The sequence below is a fragment of the Molothrus ater genome, chromosome 9 (assembly GCF_012460135.2).
Source record: "Molothrus ater isolate BHLD 08-10-18 breed brown headed cowbird chromosome 9, BPBGC_Mater_1.1, whole genome shotgun sequence".
Classification (NCBI taxonomy): Eukaryota; Metazoa; Chordata; class Aves; order Passeriformes; family Icteridae; genus Molothrus; species Molothrus ater.
This window is the reverse complement of record NC_050486.2, coordinates 7,429,239-7,453,483: the sequence shown is the minus strand read 5'-3', so window position 1 is coordinate 7,453,483 and position 24,245 is coordinate 7,429,239. Positions and strand designations below refer to the sequence as shown.

General features: G+C 46.4%; 1 protein-coding gene across 1 annotated transcript in view; it reads right to left on the bottom strand.

The window, feature by feature from the left end:
• The window catches only part of COLGALT2 (collagen beta(1-O)galactosyltransferase 2), a 47,530-nt gene extending 26,748 nt beyond the window's left edge, over positions 1 to 20,782 (bottom strand). Inside the window, exon 1 of the mRNA XM_036388174.2 lies at positions 20,469 to 20,782. Coding sequence (XP_036244067.1) covers positions 20,469 to 20,704 — 236 coding nt within the window. The 5' untranslated portion in view covers positions 20,705 to 20,782. The remainder of the gene's footprint in view (positions 1 to 20,468) is intronic.
• Between the last annotated feature and the right edge of the window lie 3,463 nt (positions 20,783 to 24,245).

Below are 24,245 nucleotides of genomic sequence, written 5' to 3'. Positions count from 1 at the left end.
ACCCTGAAACAGGACTGCCACCCCAGCAGGTCTGTTTGAGGTCAGCTCTGAACTCAGGGCTGATCTCCATCCCACTCTGTGCCTCCCCAGTGGACCAGGAATTCCTTTGCTGTTGCTGTAGGCTGACAAGGACTGTCAACAGGACAAGAGCAGCAAGCCCTGCAGAGCTGTCTGCAGCAGGCTGCTACCTGTCTGCATACTCAGGTGCACACAGACATCCTGAAGAAACCTCGACAGTAAAGCATTCAGTGTATGCGTGAGGATTCCTGAAAAAATGTGGCACAAATGCTGGGAGACACCTTCCAGCTCAGCAGGGCTGGATGTGTGCATCCAGGGGTACACTCACTAAATGACAGCTTGAAAAATGCCACCTTTGCAGGCTTTGCAGTCATGTTGCAGGAGTCCACACCAGACCTGCAGAGCTGACTGTGGCACCTCGTGCTTCTCTGTGCCCACCTCTGAGAAGGCTCCTTTGATCAACACAGAATATGCTGAGTTTGAAGGGACCCATCAGGATCATCCAGTCCAACCTGTCCCTGCCCAGGCACCCCAACAATCCCACCCTGTGCATCCCTGGGAGCATTGTCCAAACACTCCTGGGGCTCTGGCAGCCTTGGGGCTGTGCCCATTCCCTGGGGAGCCTGGCCAGTGCCCAGCACCCTCTGGGGAAGAACCTTTCCCTGAGCTCCAGCCTGACCCTGCCCTGGCACAGCTCCAGCCATTTCCCCACTCCTGTCACTGGTCAGAGAGTGAAGAGATCAGTACTTGCTCCTCCCCTGCCCCTGTGAACTGTACAGTCAGAGAAAGCTGAGGCTCACACCAGTACATGTCCATTCCACCAGAATAACACTCTGCTCTTGCCCACAAAGGCCTGGAAAAGCAGAGATAGAGGCAGGAAGGAACTCTGGAGTCAGACAGGGTCCCATGCTCAGGACTGTCCTAGTGCAGCAGCCTCAGCACTGAGTCACCCAGGGCAATACCAGCAATGCATTCCAGGAGCTCCCAACAACTCCCAGCAGGCTGGGACCGGTCCTCAGCACTGCTGGGGCACATAGGACAACGAGCCCAGTGCCAAGTATTATATTCCTGATGCACCAATCTATGGAAAAGTCTAATAGTGAGGGAGGGACAGCAAGTCAAATTGGAGGACATTTGGCTGAAGGACTCTCTTGGCCCTGTGTGTAAGCTGTGCCCCAAGAGAATGGGGTGCCAGCCCTGGGCTCCGCCGTCTGCTGGCGGCACACACAGGGGGTGTCTGCCCACACCTCCCTGCTCCAGCGCCAGGGCCGCTCTCAGAAATGAGCCTGGCCAAGCCCACACTGCTAACAATCCCCTGGCTAATTTGCACTCAGAAATATGACTCTGCACTTCTCCATGAAAGGGCTCAGTGTCTGGGCACAGAGGGCTGCAGCAGGAGCATGCGCCCGATGAACGGATTGCTACAGACACACGGAGAAATCCCAGCGCCGCCGTCAACACGCACACAGCTGCTGTCAGTCCAACAGCTCCTTCTGCCCTGCTCTCACACAGGGAACCATGCCAAGTTTAAAGGTTTGGACCCTGAGAGAGAGCTGCAGACTTGCCTTGCACAGGCAAAAGCATTTACAACAATTTAAGGGTTTTTTTTTCCACTGCTTTTCAGGGAAACTCTTTCCATCACAAGGATTTGCAATGCTCCCACCAGGAATGGATAATACAGAACACAGACCAACCCAAGCCCAGTAAGGGAGGGTAATTCCATCCCTGCCCCTAGAGCTGATTACCCCCAGGGTGTGTTGTACCAGCTATCTTACTTAGTAGCCACTACTTAGCAGAGTTGTGGCTACCCCATCCCAAAAGTGCCCAAGGCCAGGCTGGATGGGGGCTTAGAGCAGCCTGGGCTAGTGGAAGGTGTCCCCTGCCCATAGCAGGGGGTGGGACTGGATGGGCTTAAAGGTCAACTCAAAACCTTCTGTGATTCTGTGATTACAGAAGCAGACAAAGTCAGCGAGACTTTTTCCAAAGGAATTCAACCTCAGGGTAGATTGAGAGCAGCAGTTTTCAAACTGTGATCAGTAGATGTCTGTGAAGTATTTCTAGTTTGCTTGTGAAAGGTAATAAAAAAAATCTATCATACCCAAGTCAAAGTTTGCTATGCTGCACAGGAAAAACATGTTGGGTTTACGCTCAGCTGATGGAATACCATTCCCCTTTCAGTGCTGCTGGAAGGGTCAGAGCCAAAATCCTCCCCAGGACCCAGACCTCCTGCTAAAACCTCACTGTGTGATCCCCAGCACTGTCTCAATCTCCAGCACAATGAGCTGTCTGTGTACCCAGAAACTCATGGAGCTTTAGACACTAAGAATAACTTCAGTTTATTCTTACAGAGCAAGATAACAGGGCCAAGGCTGGCACAGGCACATCATAAACACTGCTGCTCTCCTCAGCCAGCTGTGAATTACTGGCTGCTTGCAGGAAAACTGGGCAACACAAGGATGATAAAATCCCAGGTGTTTATAACATGTAGTACAGACACAGAGGAAGAGAAACAGAAGTAAATTTCTTGACTATTTCTTCTACAGCTTCTGTACAAGCAAGTCAGTTACCTTTGGGATGAAAAATGTTAGCACAGAATCTGCTTTCAAAAGCACAGAATCTGCTGTCAGGAGGTACAGCAAGAAAACTCAACCATGGATCTGTAACAGATGGTTCTCAAGGAGAAGAGCTGCCATGTTTTACATCTTGTATCCCCCAAGGGACCCAGGCTCTGCCCCAGATCACAGCAAGCCTGCAGGCAGGCTGGGCCTTCCTCCTGCTGCTGGAGCACCTCCTCTTCCAAGCCCCAGGGCTGTCCCAAGGGGCAGCCAAGCCCACTGCTGCACAGGGGCTTTCCAACATGACCCCCTGGGCTGGTAATTCAGAATCACAGGACAAGAATCACAGAAAGAACCTCTGGAGGTCATCGTGCCCCCCTTCCTCTAGCAGGGCCACCAAGACCAGGCTGCCCAGAATCATGTCTGAATCAAAATCATGTCTGCTTTTGAATGCTGCCAAGGATGGAGACTCCTTTCTCTAGTGACCAGTGACAGGACATGGGAAAATAGAGTGAAGCTGCACCAGGGGAAGGTGAGGCTGGACTATCAGAAAAAAGTTCACCTAGAGGGGTGTCACTGGAACAGGCTCCCCAGGGAAGCCATGTCACCAACCCTGTCTGAGTTCAAGGAGGATCTCAGTGAAGGTCTCTGTCACACAGTTTAGTTTTAGGTAACACTTTGAGGAGCAAGGAGTGGGATTCCATGACCCTTATGGGTCTGTACCAACTCAAGGCATTCAGTAATTCCATTCTGTAATTGTGTTTCTGCAGGGATCAGCCAAGTCTGCAGGCAAGGGTAAGGTTATCCTCACTTTTACAGCCAGACCACTGTGACCATTAAGTCTTTTCCAATCTTAAAGATTCTACGATTCAAAGTTTTGCCTTGAGCACAGCATGAGGTGAGGCAAGGAGTGGGACTGATCTGTCCAGGCCTCCCCCTCACCACAGACGCCAGCCTCTGGGCCAAGAGCAAAGACATAATAACAGGCTGGTAGAAACCAGGAGAAATCCTGGTCCAAGAGCTCCAAGTGAAAGCTGGGGAGAGCACAGCTCCACAGCTCAGACATGGATCCTCACGTCCAACACGGGCTTCAGGTGCCATCTCACAGGATGGCAAGTCACACCACAGCCAGTGAGAAATCTGCATTATTGACCCCACTGAACACTGTCACCTGCTGAGGCTCCTTCTTAAGTCACTCAGGTGTGTGGCTAAGTGCAAAGCCATAGAATTCCTAAATGGTTTGGGCTGGAAGGGGCCTTAAAGCCATCCAGTCCCACCCCCTGCCATGGGCAGGGACACCTTCCACTATCCCAGGTTGCTCCAAGCCCCATCTACCCTGGCCTTTCAAGAATTCACAGGGCTAACACCTCTCTCCAGCAAAGGAGATTTTCTGCTTTAAATACACTTTTCAATCTGGCCCTTTGCTTTACAGTATCAAAAACAGGTAAAGAAACTTCAAAACACAGCAGCAAAAGTTAGCTGTATAGCAGATGATCCTGGAAATAGAGGCATGAACTCCACCCACACTCTCTCCAAGTTCATCCAAAGACATGCAAGGTGCTGCTGCTGCTGGTGGGAGCCACCTGAACCAAGCTAATATTGTCCACAAAACACACATCCCAGGATGCTGCTGCCTGCCATATGGTCAGGAAATGAAAGGAGATGATGAGTGCAGGTCAGGACAATCTGTCTTTAAGTCAAGGCACATGCATCAGCTTTGCAGTTTGCATTAATATTAAAAAGAACCATACAGAGAAGGCAATGCAAGAAAAGTAAAAATAAATAAATCAAATGCTCAGCATGGTTCCAACTGGTTTGCCACTGTCTCTGAATGATAAAATGGCAAATGGCTGCAGAGCTGTCACCTCTACATCAGGGAAGAGGTTTTCCCAATTCACAGGATAACCACAGGAGGAGACACTTTGGAAGCCAGGCTGACATTCTAGTGGAGCACACCTACAAAAGAGCTGGAGAACGACTCAGGTAAAGGACCTGCAGGGACAGGACACAGGGAATGGCTTCCCACTGCCAGAGGGCAGGGACAGATGGGATACTGGGAAGGAATTGTTCCCTGTGAGGGTGGGCAGGCCCTGGCACAGGGTGCCCAGAGAAGCTGTGGCTGCCCCTGGATCCTTGGAAGTGTCCAAGGCCAGGGTGGAGAGGCCCTGGAGCAGCCTGGACGGACAGTGGAAAGTGTCCCTGTCTGTGGCAGGGGATGGCACTGGATGAACTTTATGGTCACTTGCTCTGACCTTACACAATATTGGCTTTAGGGACTAACTCATGCCCCCTTTGCAGGTTTAATTAATTCAGACCTTCTTTCCAAGCACTTCAATGCCTGCAGGAAGCTCAGGCTCTTCACCACATCACATCTTCACTGCACTGTTAAACTGAGTTTGACATTTGGTGCCCAACCTTCCCTCTGTGTCCATCTTCCAAGGAATTTGCAGACCCTCCTCTTCACCACCTGCATGAAGCAGGGTCCCCTCACCACCCAAGCAGGCAGAGGTTGTGTGAGGCACCAGCCAGGGTGATGCCCAGGGTGCAGTTTGTGCCACTTGTCACACTCCACAAAGTGGCACAGCCAGAGGACAAAGCACCTGAGTTAGTCACAGACCCAGGAATATCAGATTTTCGCCTTTTCAAGGATCATCAGAGCTTCAGAGAGCACCCACAAAAAGTAACCCAGACAGAAATACAAACTCATTTAACTTCCCATATCCTGGGATCAAGGAAGCAACAACAAAAAAGCAGAACTGAAGTGCCAACACTGGAGACCTGACCAGCTCTTCCCTCTCAGAATCAGCAATTTAATAACCTAACCAAAGCACCATCCCTGTGAACCTACAAGGCACACCTACAACACAAAATATTTAACAACATCAGACCAGACATTTCCCCTGCTCCACTGCAAATTCACAGCACACAAACACAGCAGGTTTCATTACTCTCTCCCTGGCACAGGCTTCCCTTGGCATAAAGGAATTTAAGCCAAACTTTGCTTTCACCAACATTAAACTAACACTTACAGTCATCAGTGAGTTATTTTAGAGATAGACTTTGCTGAAGCCAGCATGGAACTTGAGACTTCATAATTTTGGCCTAATTTTCCTCAAGTAGCCAGTTACCCTGGAAAACAGAGGTTCTCTGAATTGCATGGAATGGTACACTGCTTGAAAATAAATGGATTACATCATATTTGCTGGCAAATGGCTGAAAATGTTTTATACATAATTAAGAGAATAGAAAAACAACTATTGCAGCCAAGCAGGGAAAAATATATTCAGCCTTTACAGATGAAGTAGAGAGTTTTCCTGGATGTAATTTTGTCCATCCCATTTCTGATGAAGAAACAGCTGAAAAGGTGACAACCTCATATGCTGACAGGATTCTGAATAAGGGGAGAGGGAAAACACAACAAACACCACTCTGCTAGGATAAAATAATGAATTCATCAATTAAAATCTTCTCAAGTTTTTTCCTGATAGATTGTACAGTGTTCTTGCTTTGAATGGCTAGGTGTGCTCATCTGCAATGTACCCCTGGGAGTGGGGTGATGTGAATCACAGAGGTCAGAGGCCATGCCCAAACCCACAGCAAGGGTCTCAACCTTGCACGGAGGCAGCACTGTAGCTTCATTTTACAGAGAGAGAAACAAAACCAAAAAGATTAATGGATTTTCCCAAGTCACCAAAAAAAAGAAAAAGGAGTGGGTGTCAGGGCTGGGAATGATAAAATAAGCTAAGATTCCTTCCAAAATATACACTGAAATAAATGACAGATATTCAGCTTTTGTAGAGCAGTTTACTTAGTGCATTCACAGAGTACTTGTCAGACTAGTGATAAATTTGTGGCCAATATCAAGAACAACTTTTCCTCTGTGTTGCTTTTAAGAAACTCTCACAAACTTACAGACAAAAATCTCTCTTCCTATCCAAGTATTTTGCCTCGGCACTGAAAAAAAAAAAAACACTCTGGGTTTTTTGATATGAGGTCCCTGATTTTGAGAGTTTAGAGTTTTAAAGCAGTGAAACACTAGTACTGGAGAGAAGAAAAAAATTAAAAGCAAAGTATTTCTACTTTAAATTCCAAATACTTTGGGCTAGCACAATTTCTGGATCTGAATCTCTTCAATTTATGATCTCACATTTCACTCAGGGATACAGAAACCCACAGGGCCTCTCCTATGGACACACATGTGCTGCACACATGGCTGCTGTGGGGTCAGCACACAGGACACACTACAGATGCCAGGCTCAGAACACACTGTCTCTTGGAAAAGACTGACTGGACTCAAAGTGATGGAAAACTGGTGCTGTGCTGATGGCTGACTTAATGCTAAAGAGGAGACAAAGAGAAACAGTGAGGTCTTAACTCTAATCTTGTAAGCTAAAGGCTCTGCAGCCCTCTGTCAGTAATGCTGTACATTTCCCATCCCCAGCTAAGCAATCTGGATCATGAAATCAGAGGGACACTTGGTGGATGGGTTTGCTTCTTCTGCATGACACAACATCACAATTCTCCCTTCTGCTGGTCTGTTCTCTTTGTGTGGATTTCAGGAAGCAGTCACTGGAGAGGGACAAATGCCAGGGAGCACCACTGAAGCCAGGCAAATCTCTGGGAGAGCCAAGCACTGAAAGCTGCATCAGCAAGTGAGGTGTGGAGAAGAATGCAAATGCACAGTTTATCTCTTAAAGGTTTAATCCTGACCACAAATGCACAGTTTGAGGATGGTTATTTTTTTCCCCCATCACTGGATGTAAATAAAAGAGAGGAAATGGGCACTTAGGTCTTTCAGCAGCCAGTTCCCAGGAAACTGGAAGCCGTGAAAAATGCCCATGTGCCTTTATTCTGCAGAGCATGGCTCCTAACCATGCTGTTTTCCAGCGGGAAAGATTCCCATCTTAGCTATCCCCATTCCAGGGGATGAAGTGTGTGAGATAAAGTTCATTGCAGCCCCAGCACACCTGCAGGTGTTGGACTTGATGGGTCCCTCAGGGGACAGGGACGTGTCAGGGACATGCTCTGGCCCAGGAGCCCTCGCACACATCACAGCACTTGTCCAGCAGCATTCCCAGGCCGGGACATCTCAGCTCCCTGGGGCTCTCAGGCAATTGCAAAGGCTGGAAAACTAAATTTTTGGAATACCTCAGCACAAGGCATTGCTGTGGGAGGAATGAAAGAGCAGAGAATGTCCAGCTTCGAGGAACCCACAGTCCCTCTGCTGAGCATGCAGGAATCCAGTCCCAGGCTCTCCCTTTGCCAGGGGTAAACACCATCCTAACCCCAGTGCCAGCACTGCCCAGGGAATAGCAGATAACATGCCACAGCTCCTTAGATACTACAGAATATGCACCCACAGACAAAATAGCATGACTGTCTTTGAAGACTTTGTGGTTTATACAGAGATGTGATGTATAAGGGGATAAACTGAAACCTAATGGCTTGCTTTATTTGCTGAAGCTATTAAGTTTCTTGGGAGTTGTGTTCCATAGATCATTTAATATGATCTGCTGCATAGTGAAGGCAAAGCATCAGCTAATGGCCCCATATGGAATTCAAAGATTTAGCATCACCTGCTTGACTCAAAAAAATCCAACAAAACAAAAAACTCACAAAAACCCTCCCAAAAAACAACCCAAACAAAAAACCCACTGAAAAACCCTCACCAAACCCCAACCCAAACAAACAAACAAAAATATCCCAAGAAACCAAAACCCCAGCACCTTTTAAAAAAAATTATTTTCATCTGAAACCATCTCAGATCCTTCTTCTAAAGCCTTTCAAATAATCCCTCAATAGCTCCATCTCAAATCCATACAATAGCAGCAACTGATGTGCATCATCAGCTTGCAAGGGAACAGCTGATATATCCTAGAAGCACCAGGCCACCAGAGGGATTCCTTAAATACATTAAATAAAGATAGTTCATGGAAAAACTGAGAGGCTGGTTCTGTCTCCTTTGAGAAATCATTCTGCTCTTAAACTTCTGCCAGTTTATCAGTGGCTGCAGTTGGGTGGAACTCGAGTTTCATTAACCTCTTCAGATCATGTAACTCAGTACAAGATCTAATGAGCTGAAATCTAGGGGTTTGGGCAAGTATATTTATAACTCCTATGCCAGCACAGAACTGGAAGGAATATACCTCTGTAGGGTCAGCAGATCTGGAATAAATACATTTACCCAAGAAAAGGCTGGAGGTTTGGCCCAGCTATGTGTCCAAACTATTGGAACCAGATGTTTTCCTTAACCTCTGGGTTATCTCAAAGGTGTCCTTGTAGTACCACACACCTGCAGGAGCTACAGGAGCCTGGTCAGCTTTGCCAGGTGGGCAGTTCCTGCTGGGAGATGTAACACACCATCATTTCTCCTTGGAGATCTCACTCTATTGGAGAAATAAAAGACCTGAAGCACATTTCTCCTCAGCAGATCTCTGTGGGACACTGACTTTATTCTGGCTGTCACCTGTCATTCTGATCCACATGCTCCATGAGCAACAAGTTCTGCACCTTGCAAAAGTGCAACAGAGCAAACCTGGAGGTGACTGAAGCCCTCCACAGGTAGAATCACTGCACAATGAATTGGTGAGTGTAGAAAAGAGACTCCTGCTTAGGCCCAGCCTAGCCCTGAACACATATTCCTCCCCCTTTAAATCTGCACCACATATACAAAGACTGGCTCATCCAAAAATCCAGATGGGAAGTTTGTAGGCAAGGCTGCTGGAAGCACCACTGAGAGCAGCTCAATTCTTGCTCTGTGAAACAGAGCTTCCTTCAAGGCTCAGGTATTAGCCAAAAAATCCTGGCAGCAGCCTTCGTTTGTATTAAGTCAGAGCAGAGTTCTGCCAGCAGACGGCCATGAGCTCACTAGTCTGAAAAAACATCTCATTGACAAGAGTTTTTGTGGAAGCAATAACTTGTTTGTGTGAGAAATAAAGGGAGAAGGGGGAGAGAGTGTATGTTAGGAGTGATAAAACATGTACCACAAACATACTCAGTAACTTAATTTCCATTTAAAATTATACATGGTAATTTTCATTTAAATCCTGCTTCAAGTAAAAAAATTGAACTTAAAAGAAATCATAAATTAAGAGACAGTATTTAGCACCAGTGACATTTTCATATTCCAGTCACACACACTGAACTTATTTCAGACTGGTGTTTTGAAAAATGAGTGCAACCATAGTCTCTGACAGCCAAAGCCAGAGGAAGAAAATATTTGAGGAGGCAAAAGACCCAAAAGCAATTATTATTCTCTACCAACCAATTTAGAGGAGGCTGGCTAGGCTACTCCACAACCATGGAGCCCATCTCAGAGACAAATAAATGGAAACTCCATCCAGAGCTTTGTACTGAAGGAACACATATCATCTGGAGCAAACACCAGCAGCATCCAGAGCCTGATTCATGGGAGTGAGTCAAGTCATGCTAAGGGAGTCAGACTGGGAAAAATGAGCACAGTACTGGGCTGCTGCTCTGTTGTTGCAGGAACTGGTTGTGCTAAACTAGATACAAATGGCACAGAGCACATGCAGTGCCTGGTCCCTACCAGCAGCTGGCATTTCTAAACCTCCAGGGCCTGAATAACCTGCTCATATCTCAGTTTACAGCTTGGAACTCCCAATCCCAAACCTCACCTAAGCTGTCCTGTGTAGCAAAAGGGGCAGAAAGGATTCACCTCTACCAACATCCCACTCCTGTCTGAAGGAGCTGGAGCCAAGCCAAAGTAGAGAAGCTATGGAGTTCCAGGCACTGAAAGTGCAGAACTCCAGCTAAAGGACTGCCAGAAACCCTCTGCACATGCTGAGAGAGAAAAATGCCATCCAGCCAAGCCAACAGCAATCTGCTTCCCAACTCTGCCAGCATGCAGAATCCACCAGAAAATTAACATCTCCAAATCTTACTCTCACCACAATCCTCTAAGGAACCCCAGCTCAATCCAGGGGCAGCACCACAAGGTCATGTCAGACACTCCACTGTCATCAGGCCTTTTCTCCATCTGTAGGATCTGCAGAAGGGACTGGAGCTCTCAAAGTCTTCCCACTCCCAAGACCTAACTTCCCTTTAATCCCCCAGGCAGCAAGGGATCCATAAGACAGGAGATTATCCAGCCTTGCTCCCTACTGACACCACTCCTCCTCCTGACTTTCTAAGCCTGTACAACCCACCAGTAAAAGAGATCCTTGAATATTTAGATTTCCAAACCTGAAAGCTATTCCAGCTATTTCTCCCACTGGTAATTCTAGCCAGCTGTAGCCAAGAATTAAGGAGAAATAAAATTCAGGCCAGCAGTTCCTGAAGACACTAGAACGCCCTTTAATCCTTCAGTTTACAGAAAAGAGAAAGAGCTTGCCTTTTACTGTTTTTCCAAAATAAAAACATAAATCTTTACCCTAATTATGCAGTTCCTATGCTAACATATATTTTAATGTCTTTTTTTAAATTAAGATTTTTGCTAGTCTTGTGTAGTGACTTTTGCATGTAACTGCTGTGCTTTTCACTGAACTGTAAATATTTTTGCCATTGTCTTTCTGAGTTATGGTGTTAATTACAAGTTCTGGTTAGACTAAAGGAATGTATTTGTTGTCTTCATGTAAGAAAAAGAATTTGCAAGAGTAAAAACACACCCTCAATGAACCACAAGGGGGGCTCCCAGCATTAAGGACACACTCTGGGACACCCCAAGGAACAGTGCAGCCAAGCACAGAGCTCACTCAGCACCTGCTCTGCTCCTGCAGCACACACCAAAACACATCTCCATCTCACTCACACACTTCGTTTTTCTGGTTCTCTTTTTGATGCAAAGACAATGTGACATTCCTGCTTCCTCACATGAACTGGGGAGTGCTGATGATTGATGGACAGAGAAGAGTCTTGCTGCAAAGCTTCACTGGTCATGTTCCTCTTTGCCTCCTAGACACAAACTGTGGGGACAGAACAGGTCTCTGGCAGCTTCTCCTGTCCAAAATCACATGTCCAAGCTAACATCTTTTTATGACTTGCCTGAAGCAGGCTTTTGGTTAGTTAATGATACAGCAGTCCAGCTACAGGACTTAAGTTCACTTGGCTGAAGTTGTAGGGAATAATTTACATGTTTGAGCTAAAAACCAGAGGAAAAATCAACCAACTAACCAAAAAATAAAACCAAAAACCATGAAACCAACAAAGGGTTTGCATTTGTCAGAGTTTTAACATTTACCTTGCCTTGTCACAATAAGCATTCAAAGTAGGAATGCTGGAAACAGCCTTTTCCACCAATGCTGAAATGGTTTGGGTGAGAAGGATCCTTTAAATGCCACCCAGTCCAACCTCCCTGCAATGAAGAGAGAACCTTCAACCAGACCAGGCTGCTCAGAGCCTGATCTTGAATTTTCCCAAGTATCTTACAAAAATGACTGAAAGTACTAACAACCTTAAATTCTCATTCTAGCCCCAAAGGTACAATGCAGCACCCATTTTAAGAGCAGATGCTGAGCTGCTAACTGAAGGTTCTGACCTGCTAACTGAAGAGATGAGCACCTGCTATCAGTGTCAAGATATAAACTTCACAGGTAATGCAACCTCACTGTTGCCACTGGGCAAAATTCAAACCAGGCTGCAGCCACACATAACCTTCCCTCTGCAGGGAGATCAAAGTGCAAAACTAAGCAAGCAATCCTTTTAGAATCAAGGGAAGACTGTACTCTGTGTGAGGAAAGGAGAGGAAAAGCATAATTATAAATAACGTTTTCTTCCTTACAGGAAAAATCTTTTAAGAAACAAAACAAAAATCCAACCAAAAAAATTCCCTTTTGGAGCTGAACCCTTACAAAACTAATGTGAAAAAGCTTAAATGAGCCCTACCATGGCACTGTAGTGCCACATGGACTCCCACTATCTTATGCTTCAGCATAAATTTAGATCTTCATGAGCTCCAGGGGGACAGCCTCAAAATCCTGCTCCAGATCAAGATTTGCTTATCTTTATAACAGGTCATTCCTATGAGTCCATCCAGACAGAATGAAATAGCTGGAAAATCTATTTATTCCATGTATTACAGCCACTCAGGCACCACAGATGATACAAAGATCTCATCAACATCTATGTTTTAATAAATCCCTGGAAAAAGAGCAAGGACAGACTTGGTGAAGGCATATTCCCACCCCAAACCAACACTATCAGCTTTCATGCTCAGTTTTACCTGATTCTACAGTTAGCTACATGTTAGAAAGGGGAAAAACCACACTGACTACTTAAAATAGTTCGTCATAACGAAAGCAGCCTTCACTTCTGCGCGAGATTTCACTTCCCAAAATGTCTAACAGCTACCTCAAATAAGCAACCACTTCTCCCAAAGAAATACAAGAAATTCTGCTTCATAGGCCATTAGCATAATATCAGTCCTCTGCAGTGAATTCAGTCTCTAGTACAAAATTTAGCTGTTTTTTAGCAGTGCCACATCATGTCAAGAGGAGGAACAATGTGTTGTGTTGCAAAACTTTATCACAACTCAAGTGGTTCACCATAAAACTTTAATGACTGAACTCCATTTGAAAGTATATACCAGATCCATAGTCACATGGAAAAAGTTTAAAATCAACATGTTGTTATGAGTCTCCCTGTCAACTTTTGCAGAAAGAAAACTGGCATCATTTTACAGTAACAAAAGTGCTCTGGCCCAAGGACACCAGATATAGATATATAGACAAATGCATGTGCCTGCACACACAACCAAAACTAATAATTTCATGCTTAAAATCTGGATTCAGGCACTGTATGAGGCAAATTGTACACACACAAAAAAAAAAATAAAAAAAGAATCGTGTTTTTCTTAATTGATGAATTTATTAACAGTGCCACATGCCTGTATGAAGGAGCTGAGCAATCTACAGAAAAGGACAAAAAATCCACTTCATCAGAGAACACTAAAAATTTTTGGATTCCTATCTTTCTTTACCCTGAAATTTTGGTGCATGTGGGTCCCATTTAGCTGTAATCCACCCTTGGCCATAAGCACCATCAACGTGCACAATGCTTGACCAGAATAAAGGAAATGAGATGCACAGAAATAGACTGCAATAATACCAAGTCTGAGACATCATGCCACAGGAAGGAAATTCCAGGTTCTGACAGACAGCACCCCACATCACCCTGGTCCTCTCTCTCCACCCTGGAGCCCAGATGAGCCTCCTGGGACGAGAGATGGCAGCAGTGCTGGGCCATGCTCTGCACACCATGTGCAGCACAGATCTGGTTTTAGAGAATCCTGACCCAGTGCAGGAAGACTTTTAGTCCCAGGGGACTCAGATAAATAATTGCAGGTATGTGATGATTCATGTAAGAGATCAAAAAAGCCCTTCCATCCCTGGCTCAGCACAAATCCCTGGTTTGGTCTCCTCACAAAGGGCCCTGCCAAACCTCCCAGGGATTGACCCCTCTCCAGCTGCACTCAGACACCTGGGGTCCCTTCCTCAGCAATCTGATGGCAGTGACCAGGCAGCTTTCTGAGAAGATGACATGTTCCATTTAACAAAAAATAGGAAAGAAAAAGTGGTTGGAGCAACAGTCTTTATCCCAAACGTGTGCCACCCTCAGCCCACACGAATTTCCAGGACAGTCTGTGACAGTGACAGGCTGCCCAGGGATTGCAGAGTCCCTATCCCTGGAGACATTAAAAACTTGAACTGTTTCTCAATGCTCTGCCATCACCAGAGCTGGCTTTGGGAGCAGCCAAAGGAGGTGCATTCCAGCATAACCATCCCAGGAGATCCATGCATTAGCTCAGCTGGAGAAGCACTGGGGAAGGGGAGAGGGCTCTGTCCCTGTAACATGAAAATGACAGCAGGAATTGGGCAGGTTCCTCCTGGATCAGACCAAACTGATCCCTACTCCCAGATTCACCAGAAATGAGGAGCTGAAATAGCTGGTGTACAAGCAAAATTGACTTTTTTATTATTATTTTTAAAATTTTTTGAAATTTTTTTTGGGAGGGGGTGCAAATTAATAGGAGCACTCAACAGCCAATATTGGTTGCAGCTGGTCCTTGGACCCACAGCTGAAGGAGGTTCAAAGGACAGGTCAGTGCACAGCCTGGGCAGCCTGGACTGGATGAGGAATCCCAACCCTGTGGGAAAGACAAGGAAGGGATGAAGTGGCAGGAATGAACTAGATGACTCTCTGAGGTCTTTTCATCCCTACTTTGTACAGATGAAAATAGACAAAAAAATCTTGAAAACTAGATCTTCCTGACCTTTGAAAATATCCAAAGGCTTATCATAAACAACAGCCTCTGCTACTGAACTCTGCCTGCTGTTTCTTTTGGGCAACAGATTATTTTATTGGATTCCAGTCCCTAAACCCACAGCCTGCACTACAAGGCACCAGGCAGCCCATGACACAAGGGACAGACACACAGATAACAGGGTAGACCCCCATCTCAAAAGGTGGGTGCCAAAAGACAGCAGCCAAAATAAATGTCTGCATTTTCAGAGATACAGACCATGCAGAATTCAGGTATAAAAAAAAGATTAAACAAACACACACAATGTACTATGCTCACTAGTGTCACAGAACTCCTACACATTTTAAGACATCAGTTTTATGGTATTATCCATGTACCTCTGGAGGGATATTTATTAATTTCATGGTGATAACATACTATTTTTGCCTTTTTTCTTTTAGCCCAATATTCACACTGCTGCCTAGTAGACCCCAATATAAAATGTGGGACAAGATGGTCTTTAAATGTCATCAAAAAAGCATCAGAATTTGGCAATTTGTGACCACAGCAGGGAAAAATAAAGAAACTCCTGCTACCTTGCACATTGCCATCACACAGCTCACGCCTCTTTTATGGCTTCTCTGTAGAACTCCACAGTTTTTAGCTGAAGAGTGGTTTGCCATGCAGACCTCAGCAAGGCACAGCAGCAATTTCTGACTTCTCTTCAAATGTTTCTACTGAGTAATTTCATGATGCCATTTGCTTCAGTTTGCCAAGACTGAGATGAGGGAGAGGAAACCAAAGGACAAAAAAAAAAGTGATTATGGATATTGGGAACAGTTCTTTAGCCTTCCTTGGTTTTCCATTTTTTATGTAATTTTTCTGCACCTTGGTGTAAAAATGACCTTGGCAAGGAAGTATTTACAACTGACATTTCTTGATTCTTCTATCTCCAGTTTTGATAAATTCAACAATCTCATGTAGGTTACTTTACCCTTCTACCCTTATTTCCCCAGCTAGAAATTAGAAGTATTTACTCCTATTCTTTCTTTTGATGCAGTCATCTAAATGCAAGATCTCTGGCAGAAAGGCTCTCTGCAACATCTTGCACAACAGGAACGTCACCTTAATTGCAATTCCAAAGCTGTGCAAAGCCCATCTCACTCTTGGCCCCTCTCAGTCTATGACTGTTATTAAAACTACATAATAAATAAAGTATCTACAAACGGGAAACAAAATCCCACTAAAATTCACTTGAAATTCACTAAATCCCATTAAAATTCACTTGAAAAAGTCAATTTCACTTGTACTTAGCTCATCATAGCCAAGTACAAGTGCAATTGACTTTTTCAAGTGAAAAGTCAGTTAATTTCTAAAACCTATGTTTTAATATTGCCAGATGGAAGTCACAGCACAGGTGAGCACACCTGGAATGGATGCAAAACACCAGTGGACAGAAGCAGGAGAGGCAGAGCCAGGAGACTGGAATGTCAGCATTCCTAAGTGACTAATAATGACCATGAAGATTAAAGTGACCTCGTTGCTCAAATGGAGACAAGGACAGAAAACACAGAGTGTTTGAAAGCCAGCACTTCTCTGAGAGTAATAACAGCCATTAAAGTTTTAAATGATCCCTGCATCTCATTGGAGTTTGCCCTCTATGTGGAGTTTTTTTCACATTTGAAAAGGAAACCACGAAAGAATAAGAAAATGCTCAGATATCATCAGCTAGTTCCAGTCTAATAATACATAATTATGAAACACAATTATTACACTGATCTCATCAGCTTCTATTTTTAGCTTCAACCAGTTACATTAAGTTGAAACTATTTCCTCACTGGAGCTGTGTTACAGTACCTCCACTCATCTCTCAGCTGGGATTTATCTCATCTTCCCACCTGTCTCACTATTGTTCACATTATAATTTCTGAAATATAAGCATACTCTGATCCCCAAAGCAGATTTTCAAGCACAAAAGGACCTAATTACTGCTCCCAAGCACCAACTCATTTATGCAGGCATTCCATCCCCAGGTTACTAAGAGAGGAGAGAGCAGATGACCCACTAGGATGAAGCAGAAGGTGAAATTACAGGCAACTTTCTTTGCTATACCATCACTTAATCTGAGAGTAAGGAAAGTGAAAGGCAATGTGATAAATTGCTGAATACACACACTTTTAAAAGGCTGTCTATTGCAGCCAAGAGGAACCTTCCTGACAAGCAAACACTCTGTACCTTTAACTGACCAATCTCAAACACTCAGCATTGATAAAGCTCAAAACAAAACCCCACAACCTCGCCCACTAAATAAAAAGAGGGTTGGGGCACTCTGACTGTTTAACTTCTGGGTCATTTTTGTCCAAGATAAAGGTCTCTTTCCCTCCCTTTGCAGTTCTCCAAGCCCAGCACAAACAATGCTGAACATTCTCCCGGCAAGTTTCCCAGCTGGGCTGGGAGCACAGGGAGCTCTGGGAGAAGCTCAGCCACACAAGCAGCACATCAGAAGAACTTTTGTGGCCATAAAAAGCTGCACTTGGGTCCCACAGCCAGGTTTTCTCTTTAGGCTCTCCCTTTGTGGCACTTGGGTCCCACAGCCAGGTTTTCTCTTTAGGCTCTCCCTTTGTGGCACTTGGGTCTCACAGCCAGGTTTTCTCTTTAGGCTCTCCCTTTGTGGCACTTGGGTCCCACAGCCAGGTTTTCTCTTTAGGCTCCCTCCTGTTGTGGCACTTGGGTCCCACAGCCAGGTTTTCTCTTTAGGCTCTCCCTTTGTGGCACTTGGGTCCCACAGCCAGGTTTTCTCTTTAGGCTCCCTCCTGTTGTGGCACTTGGGTCCCACAGCCAGGTTTTCTCTTTAGGCTCTCTCTTTGCGGCACTTGGGTTCCACAGCCAGGTTTTCTCTTTAGGCCTCTCCTGCTGTGGGCCCCAGCCCGTTTCCCTCAGCGCTGGGTATTTGGGCGCTCAGAGGGGACAGCTGTGACCCTTCCTCCTCCACAAGAAGGGACAGCTGCTCCCTTCAGCATTGCACCTCCATGGTGACATGGGACCAGATCGGGTTCTGTGGCCAAAGCAGGGGACTGCCATTCCCCCTGAAGCAGGAGACTGCCATTCCCGCTGGGCTGGCCGGCTCCAAAGGCTCCCAGGCCACCGATGGCCAAGTCTGTCAGCAGGGCCAGCACAGAAACCCGAGCTGTCCCACAGAAATTCCCAGCTGAAGTCACAGCACAATCCCGGGATGACCCTGTCCCCAGCAAGGACAGCCGGGGTTAACACAGGCCAGGGAGCGGCTCAGATGCATTTCCTGATTCCCGGGAGGGAATCTCGAGGAGGGAAGGAAGGGTTTAACTGCACAGCCATGGAGGGAAGGAAGGGTTTAACTGCACGGCCATGGCTCCTCCGTGCCAGCTGGCCCCAGACCAAACGGCCTGCAAGGCTCATTAGGAGCCGGCAAGCCCTCCCGAAGCTGCTCACAATCACTTTCAGAATTAAGTCATAATTAAGACCAAAGGTAAGACAGGAACACAAGGCTGCCCAGTGCACATCTTTTGTTCAGTATCAGGGTAACAAAGCTTGGGATTAATTGATACAGACTACACAAGGGAAATTCAGTGTCTGCTTCAAACTCATTATCTCTTAACTCATCTTTATTGTCACTCATAAAGCTTCCCTCCTAGAAATCTGTCAAGAGGAATCCACTACTCAATTTCAGCCCTCCAGCTACGCAGAGAGAGCATATGGGAGCTTGAGAGATGATTTATGGTTTCAGTTTTCATTCTCAAGATCTATGGTTGGGCATTTTAAAATGCTGACTTACTCAAGAAAATGCTGAAGTAGGATATAAGTGGCAATGGAAGAATGCAAGTTCATGACAAACACCACTCCCCTGCCCTGCTCCCCAAGCTATCCCAGTAACACAGGGACACAGGTAAATCTTGGCATTCATCTGTTGAAAGGACTCTGTCTGAAACACAAGATGCTTCCAGAAATGGACTGAATGGTTTCACTTGTTCTCAAGAGACTTTACAGGTATTGTATGTGAGTTTGCTCTGAGTGGGTACTTTGTGTCCTGAACGTTCCCAGCTCTGGAAAAGCTCAAGTCTTATTGAGCAGCAGAACTAAACCTCTCCAAGGAACCACTGCCACGCCACAGGTACCTCTCACTCTCTGTGGCAACTCAGAGCATCCTCAGAACTTGTGTTCCAGCAGCTGTGACAATTTTAGTCACTCTCATTTTATAAATCTTGACATTTTCATCAGCAGATTTTCCAGCTTAGCCATGCCTTGTGTCTGTGTGCAATCCTCTTAAAAAGGGAGCAATTTCTTGTAAGAACCTTAGTGTATTTTAAGCTAGGTTAAAAGTAAGTCCCCACAATACTTTCAACACAATATTGCGGAGACCTTAAGTCAGTGAGGATAATACAAGCAATGTACTGAAAAAGTTGTAGAGACAATCAATTATCTGCAGGAGTTAAACCCCCCCACAAAACTTACTTTGCACTTGTACAGCAAGAGGCATTTCGAGATGTGCTCTGCTTTGGTGATCAGGAGTGCACTTACAACTCCCACAAGTTTTTATAAACACCAAGCTCAGCTGAATCACAGGCCATGTGGGGTCTGATAATATCTGGTTTTATACACATCTGCTACGAGGAAATCTCAACTGGCAAAATTTCTACTGTTACAAATGAACGAGGAGTCAGAGATCTACACAGAGAGGAATGTGAATTTACCCACTGCCACACACCAGCTTGTGATTCCACACCACACTTGTGTGGCACCCCGAATTTGGCCTGATAGCACAACTTGCTTTGTACACCTGCAACACGAAAAGAAGGGGGGAAAAAAAGAAAAAAAAAAAAAGATCAAGCACTGGCGTACTGCAGAGCCTCGTACTTGGAGACAAATTACAGCCATGTTACTGAAGCACACACAGAAACATCTGTTTAATGACACTTCAGTGATGTGACTGGGGGGCAGGTCCTGCCCTTTCAAAGTGAAACGAAACTTTACTGACTTTTTAAGCTAACAGGACTCTCACCACAGACTTCAGCGAACTTTGGATCAGGCTCTACAGAGAAAAAAGAAACTCTGTTTGGGGTTCTTCCAAGCGATCCTGTTCCTCCCAACACTTATGTCAGGTTGAAAGATTATTTTTTTCTTTGTCTCCTTGCAAAGGCAGATTGACCAGTTCCCAATCTGCTCCAATTCCTCCATCCCGACCCGTGTTTGACCGCCGCAGCTGCCCCCATGCTGCGATTTCTGAATACATCTTTTAATCCATCTTCCAGCCTCCAGCCTGGCAACAATGCTCCTTTCAATGCCCACCAGCACCGACCCAGCCCGCCGCTCTCCAGCCCTGGAACATCCCGAGCAGCTCCCACAAAGCCCGGGATTTACCAGCCGGGAGCCGGCCCCACGCTCTCCGTGCCTGTGGATTTGGACACATGCTCCGGCGCTGAATGTTCCCAGGCTCCAGGCCAGCTTTGCTGGGATAACTCATCTCCCTGCGGCTCCCGGCAGAGACACCGCTCTGCCGACACGCGCAACGGGGGCCGAACTCTCCCCGGCCGCCACAGCACAGCCGCGGCTCCTGGGCTGGGCGCAGCCGCCGCCCCTCAGCGCTGCCCGGTCCAGCAGAGCCCGCAGAGCCCGCAGAGCCGCCTCTCCTCTCCCCTCCCCGCGCCGCCCCCGGCCCTTACCAGAGCGCGATGCGGCTCTTGGGGTAGCTGAGCCTCTCGATGCAGCCCAGGACGTGCGGCAGCGTGTGCGCGGCGTTGCGGGCGAGGATGGCGAGCAGCACGGTGGGCTGCAGCAACGCCGACTCGGGCAGCGCGGGCTGCTCGGGCCCCGGCGGCTCGGGCGGCTCGGGGGCGGCCCCGCAGCCGCGCAGCAGCGGCGGCAGCAGCAGCAGCAGCAGCGGCGCGCTCGCAGCCATGATGGGCGGGCGAGGGGCAGCCGCGGAGCCGCCGGCAGGCAGGGCAGAGCGGGCTCCGGAGCAGGGAACGCGGGAGGAGGAGGGGCAGGCACGGCACGGAGGAGGGAGAAGGGGAAGGAGGAGCCGAGCGGTGCCGCCTCCCGCCCTGCCAGCCCCGCTCACCGCGACCCCGGCACCGCCCGGACCCTGCGCTGCCGCCGCGACCCCAGGTGAGACCCGGTGCCCACCCCGGGAGGCTGCAGTCAGCGCAGCACCCACCGTAACAGCTGCAAACCCCGCATTTCTCCACCCGAGTTTTGGGCTTTAAAGAGGCTTTCGGAGCGTTGCTGCTAACGCTGAGATGTCCCTTTGTTCGAGGCTTACGTGAATATCTCGCCCTCATCCTTCCCACATAGGTAGGGAATTAAAGTGACTTTGAGCTTTCATATCAGGAGGTTTTTGGCAAACATCCGCGGGATGTCCGTACGGAGCAGCTGCACACCCCACACCCATCCCACGCTGGAAGAGGGATGCACTGTTCCAGCTCGAATGCAGCTGGAAAATTAATATGGTGGAGTCATAGAAAGGACCTTCAGGACAATCTCATTCCAACCCCCTGCCATGGTAAGGACACCTTCCACTGTCCCAGGTTGCTCCAAGCCCCATCCAAGGTGGGCTTAGACACTTCAGGGATAGGGCAGCAATAGCCTTTCCAGACAACCTGTGCCAGGGCCTCCCCACCTTCACAGGGAAGAGATCTTCCTAATATCCAATCTAAATGTGCTCTCTGTCAGATTAAGGATGTTCCCCTTACGTCCTATCATTATCTGTCCATTTAAAAAGCCACCCTCCCTCTTTTTATAAGCCCCTCTCATGTACTGGAAGGGGCTCAAAGGTCTGCCTGGAGCCTTCTCCTCTCCTGGATGAACAACCCCAGCTTTCTCAGCACCTCTTCTTTGAAGACAGGAAATACAGGGAAGATTTTCCCTCTACTTCACTGACTTACCCACCATGGAAATGTTCCTGTGAATAGACTGATGGCAATTTAGCATAAAAAATACATAAAACATATTCCAGCAATTAAAATTATTGGGTCATGATCTTAAAAGGGGCATAATAATCATAGTTCTCTTAGAAGTTAATAGGATTTGGGCATGCTAGACCCTTTTCAATATGAAATCTCTAATTAACTCTAAGGGCCCCATCACAGCATATTTGGGTTTTACTGTGGAAATTTCTCCAAGGTGGACAGACCCACTTTGAGCAGGTGCTGCTGTTGGCTGTGTGCTTGCAACACTTAAAAACCTTTAGCAAGCAAACAATTGTTTAATTATCCATAATCTCTCTGTGAATTGCTTGCATGTGGGTAGTGTGTGTATATATATGTATATATATATACAATATACATATATATATAAATATACACACAGATTATATATAGAGAGAGTTAATGTTTGCTCCTCTTTGCTTATAGAATCTAATTTATCAAACACACCAAATTATATTGTCTCAGTTTCCTGAGCAGATGGCTTCCCAAAAAGGATCATTCTAGGAAACTTCAGTAAAGAGTCTCCAGGGATAATAGAATCATCTGCACTAAAATTTGAGAAACTCTCACAGTTTGTACTCATCTTCCTGAACAATTAGCACAAATGTGTTGCTCCTGCTTGCCCTTCACTATGCCTTTGTAATTGTCCTTCTAGAATGATACATTAATGAGGCTTTTCTGTGATGGTTAGTTTGCCACATGTTGCTTTTATGCTTGGATTCATTATCCAAATAGAAGGAGCAGCCTTGCAGCGGGTGGGAGGTGATTAGAGTTCCACAGGAGCCAGCCCCATCCACACGCACGGAATTCCCCTGCTGCCCCCGGGAGCATTTGGAGGGTGGGGACTAACGCTGCCAAATTGTTCTTGATGTGGAGGGGGAGGGCTGGAAGCTGGCATTTTCCATCCACTGGACACTCATGCTGGGTCACAGTCCTGATTTTAGGATGTTTCAGCAGAAATAAGCCCCTCCTCTGCCTGCCTTTGCCAGAGCTCTGAGTGTGCCTTTTCCCAGTGCAGCTCTTGATGTCCTCAGTGAAATCTAAACTACCTTCAGCTCTTTTCACACTCCTCTATTTAGGGAGCAGCATCAGAGCCATAACGATTTGCTGGGAGCAAATGAAAAGACTCCAGCAGCACCCCAAAGCCAGTGATTTGCTCTCCAAAGTGATGTTCCCTCGCTCACACAAATCCCTGTGCTGGCTGGCTGCCGTGGAGCACAAAAAGAGCGAGAGCAGCAGAAGCCTGAAACATGAGATGTTGTTCTTCCATGCAGAAGAGAAAGGAGTCAGCTCAGCTTCATCTCTCACTCCCAGTCACACACAGCTGGGGCAATGTTTGGAGAGCTCAGGTAAACAGTTACCTGACAATTCGTGTCATTCCAACACCTATAAATGTGTATTACTCCATGTCCACGTACAAAGAAATCTGTACTCATTCTGACTTCTTTATTGGTGGCCAGAACTATATCCTGTGGGGTTTTTAAAGCCCAGACTCCATCCTGCTGTGACAAGACAATGAGCCCCTCTGTGGTGGAATATTTTAGCTTTGAGGAGGAAACGGCTTTTTGCAGATGTAAGTCCCACAGAAATCAATTTAAGGCATTTGTTTCAGCCTCCTCTAAATATGTTACACCAAACAAGGAGATTCCAGCTATGACAGCTGTCTCTGGCAGAGACATAATCCCTCGGTTTGGCAGGTGCCAAATTCTCTCTGAGGCAGATTTCTTCTAAATTGTTTCCCACATTGAGGAAAACAGAGGTTCCATCCTGCTGATGTAATTGACTCATCTATAGATTGATGTAGATCCATCTCCTTTCACTTGCTTCTTTGCTTCTAAGAACTCAAATCCATCCAATTATTTTCCCAGCAGCTGAGTGAACTTCTGTTGCCAACTCTTCCATGAAAGTCTTGAGAACTGGATTTTTTTTTTATCCCACCTAGCTATCTATTCTGTGCCCAGGCAACTGAAGTACTGGCTGACAATACTTTATAAGCAGCCAGAATGGCTGCTTATTTTACCACAAAATTCCTTGAATTAGATTGGCCCAAATATGACTTCCTGTGCCTACAAACCACGCACAATTTATGTGTTACGTACATAGAGACCAATTTTCACTGATGCTTTATTATAGAATAGCCATTGTTTGAAATTCATCAGAAGAGCCACCGAGGCAGATGGAGCTGATAGGCCAGACTTGGGACACTTGGCATTAGGCACAGTCAGAGATATTTCTAATGAAGCAATCCAAGATGCTTTTAATGGCAATACCTTGAAGGCACGTCCCTTATGCAGTCTAGCAAAGCTCTGGACACTGCAGATTGATAACGCTTTGGAGCCTTTAGGAGAAGGGACCGTGAAAGGAGTACATGTTAATATATGTTTATATATGTTTATATATATTTTATATATGTTCATCTATATATATAGGTAGGAACGGAGCGGCGGCGGAACGGTCGTGGCGGTGCGGCAGTTTCCGGGAGCGCTGTGCTGCGCGGCGCCGCCCGGAGTGAAG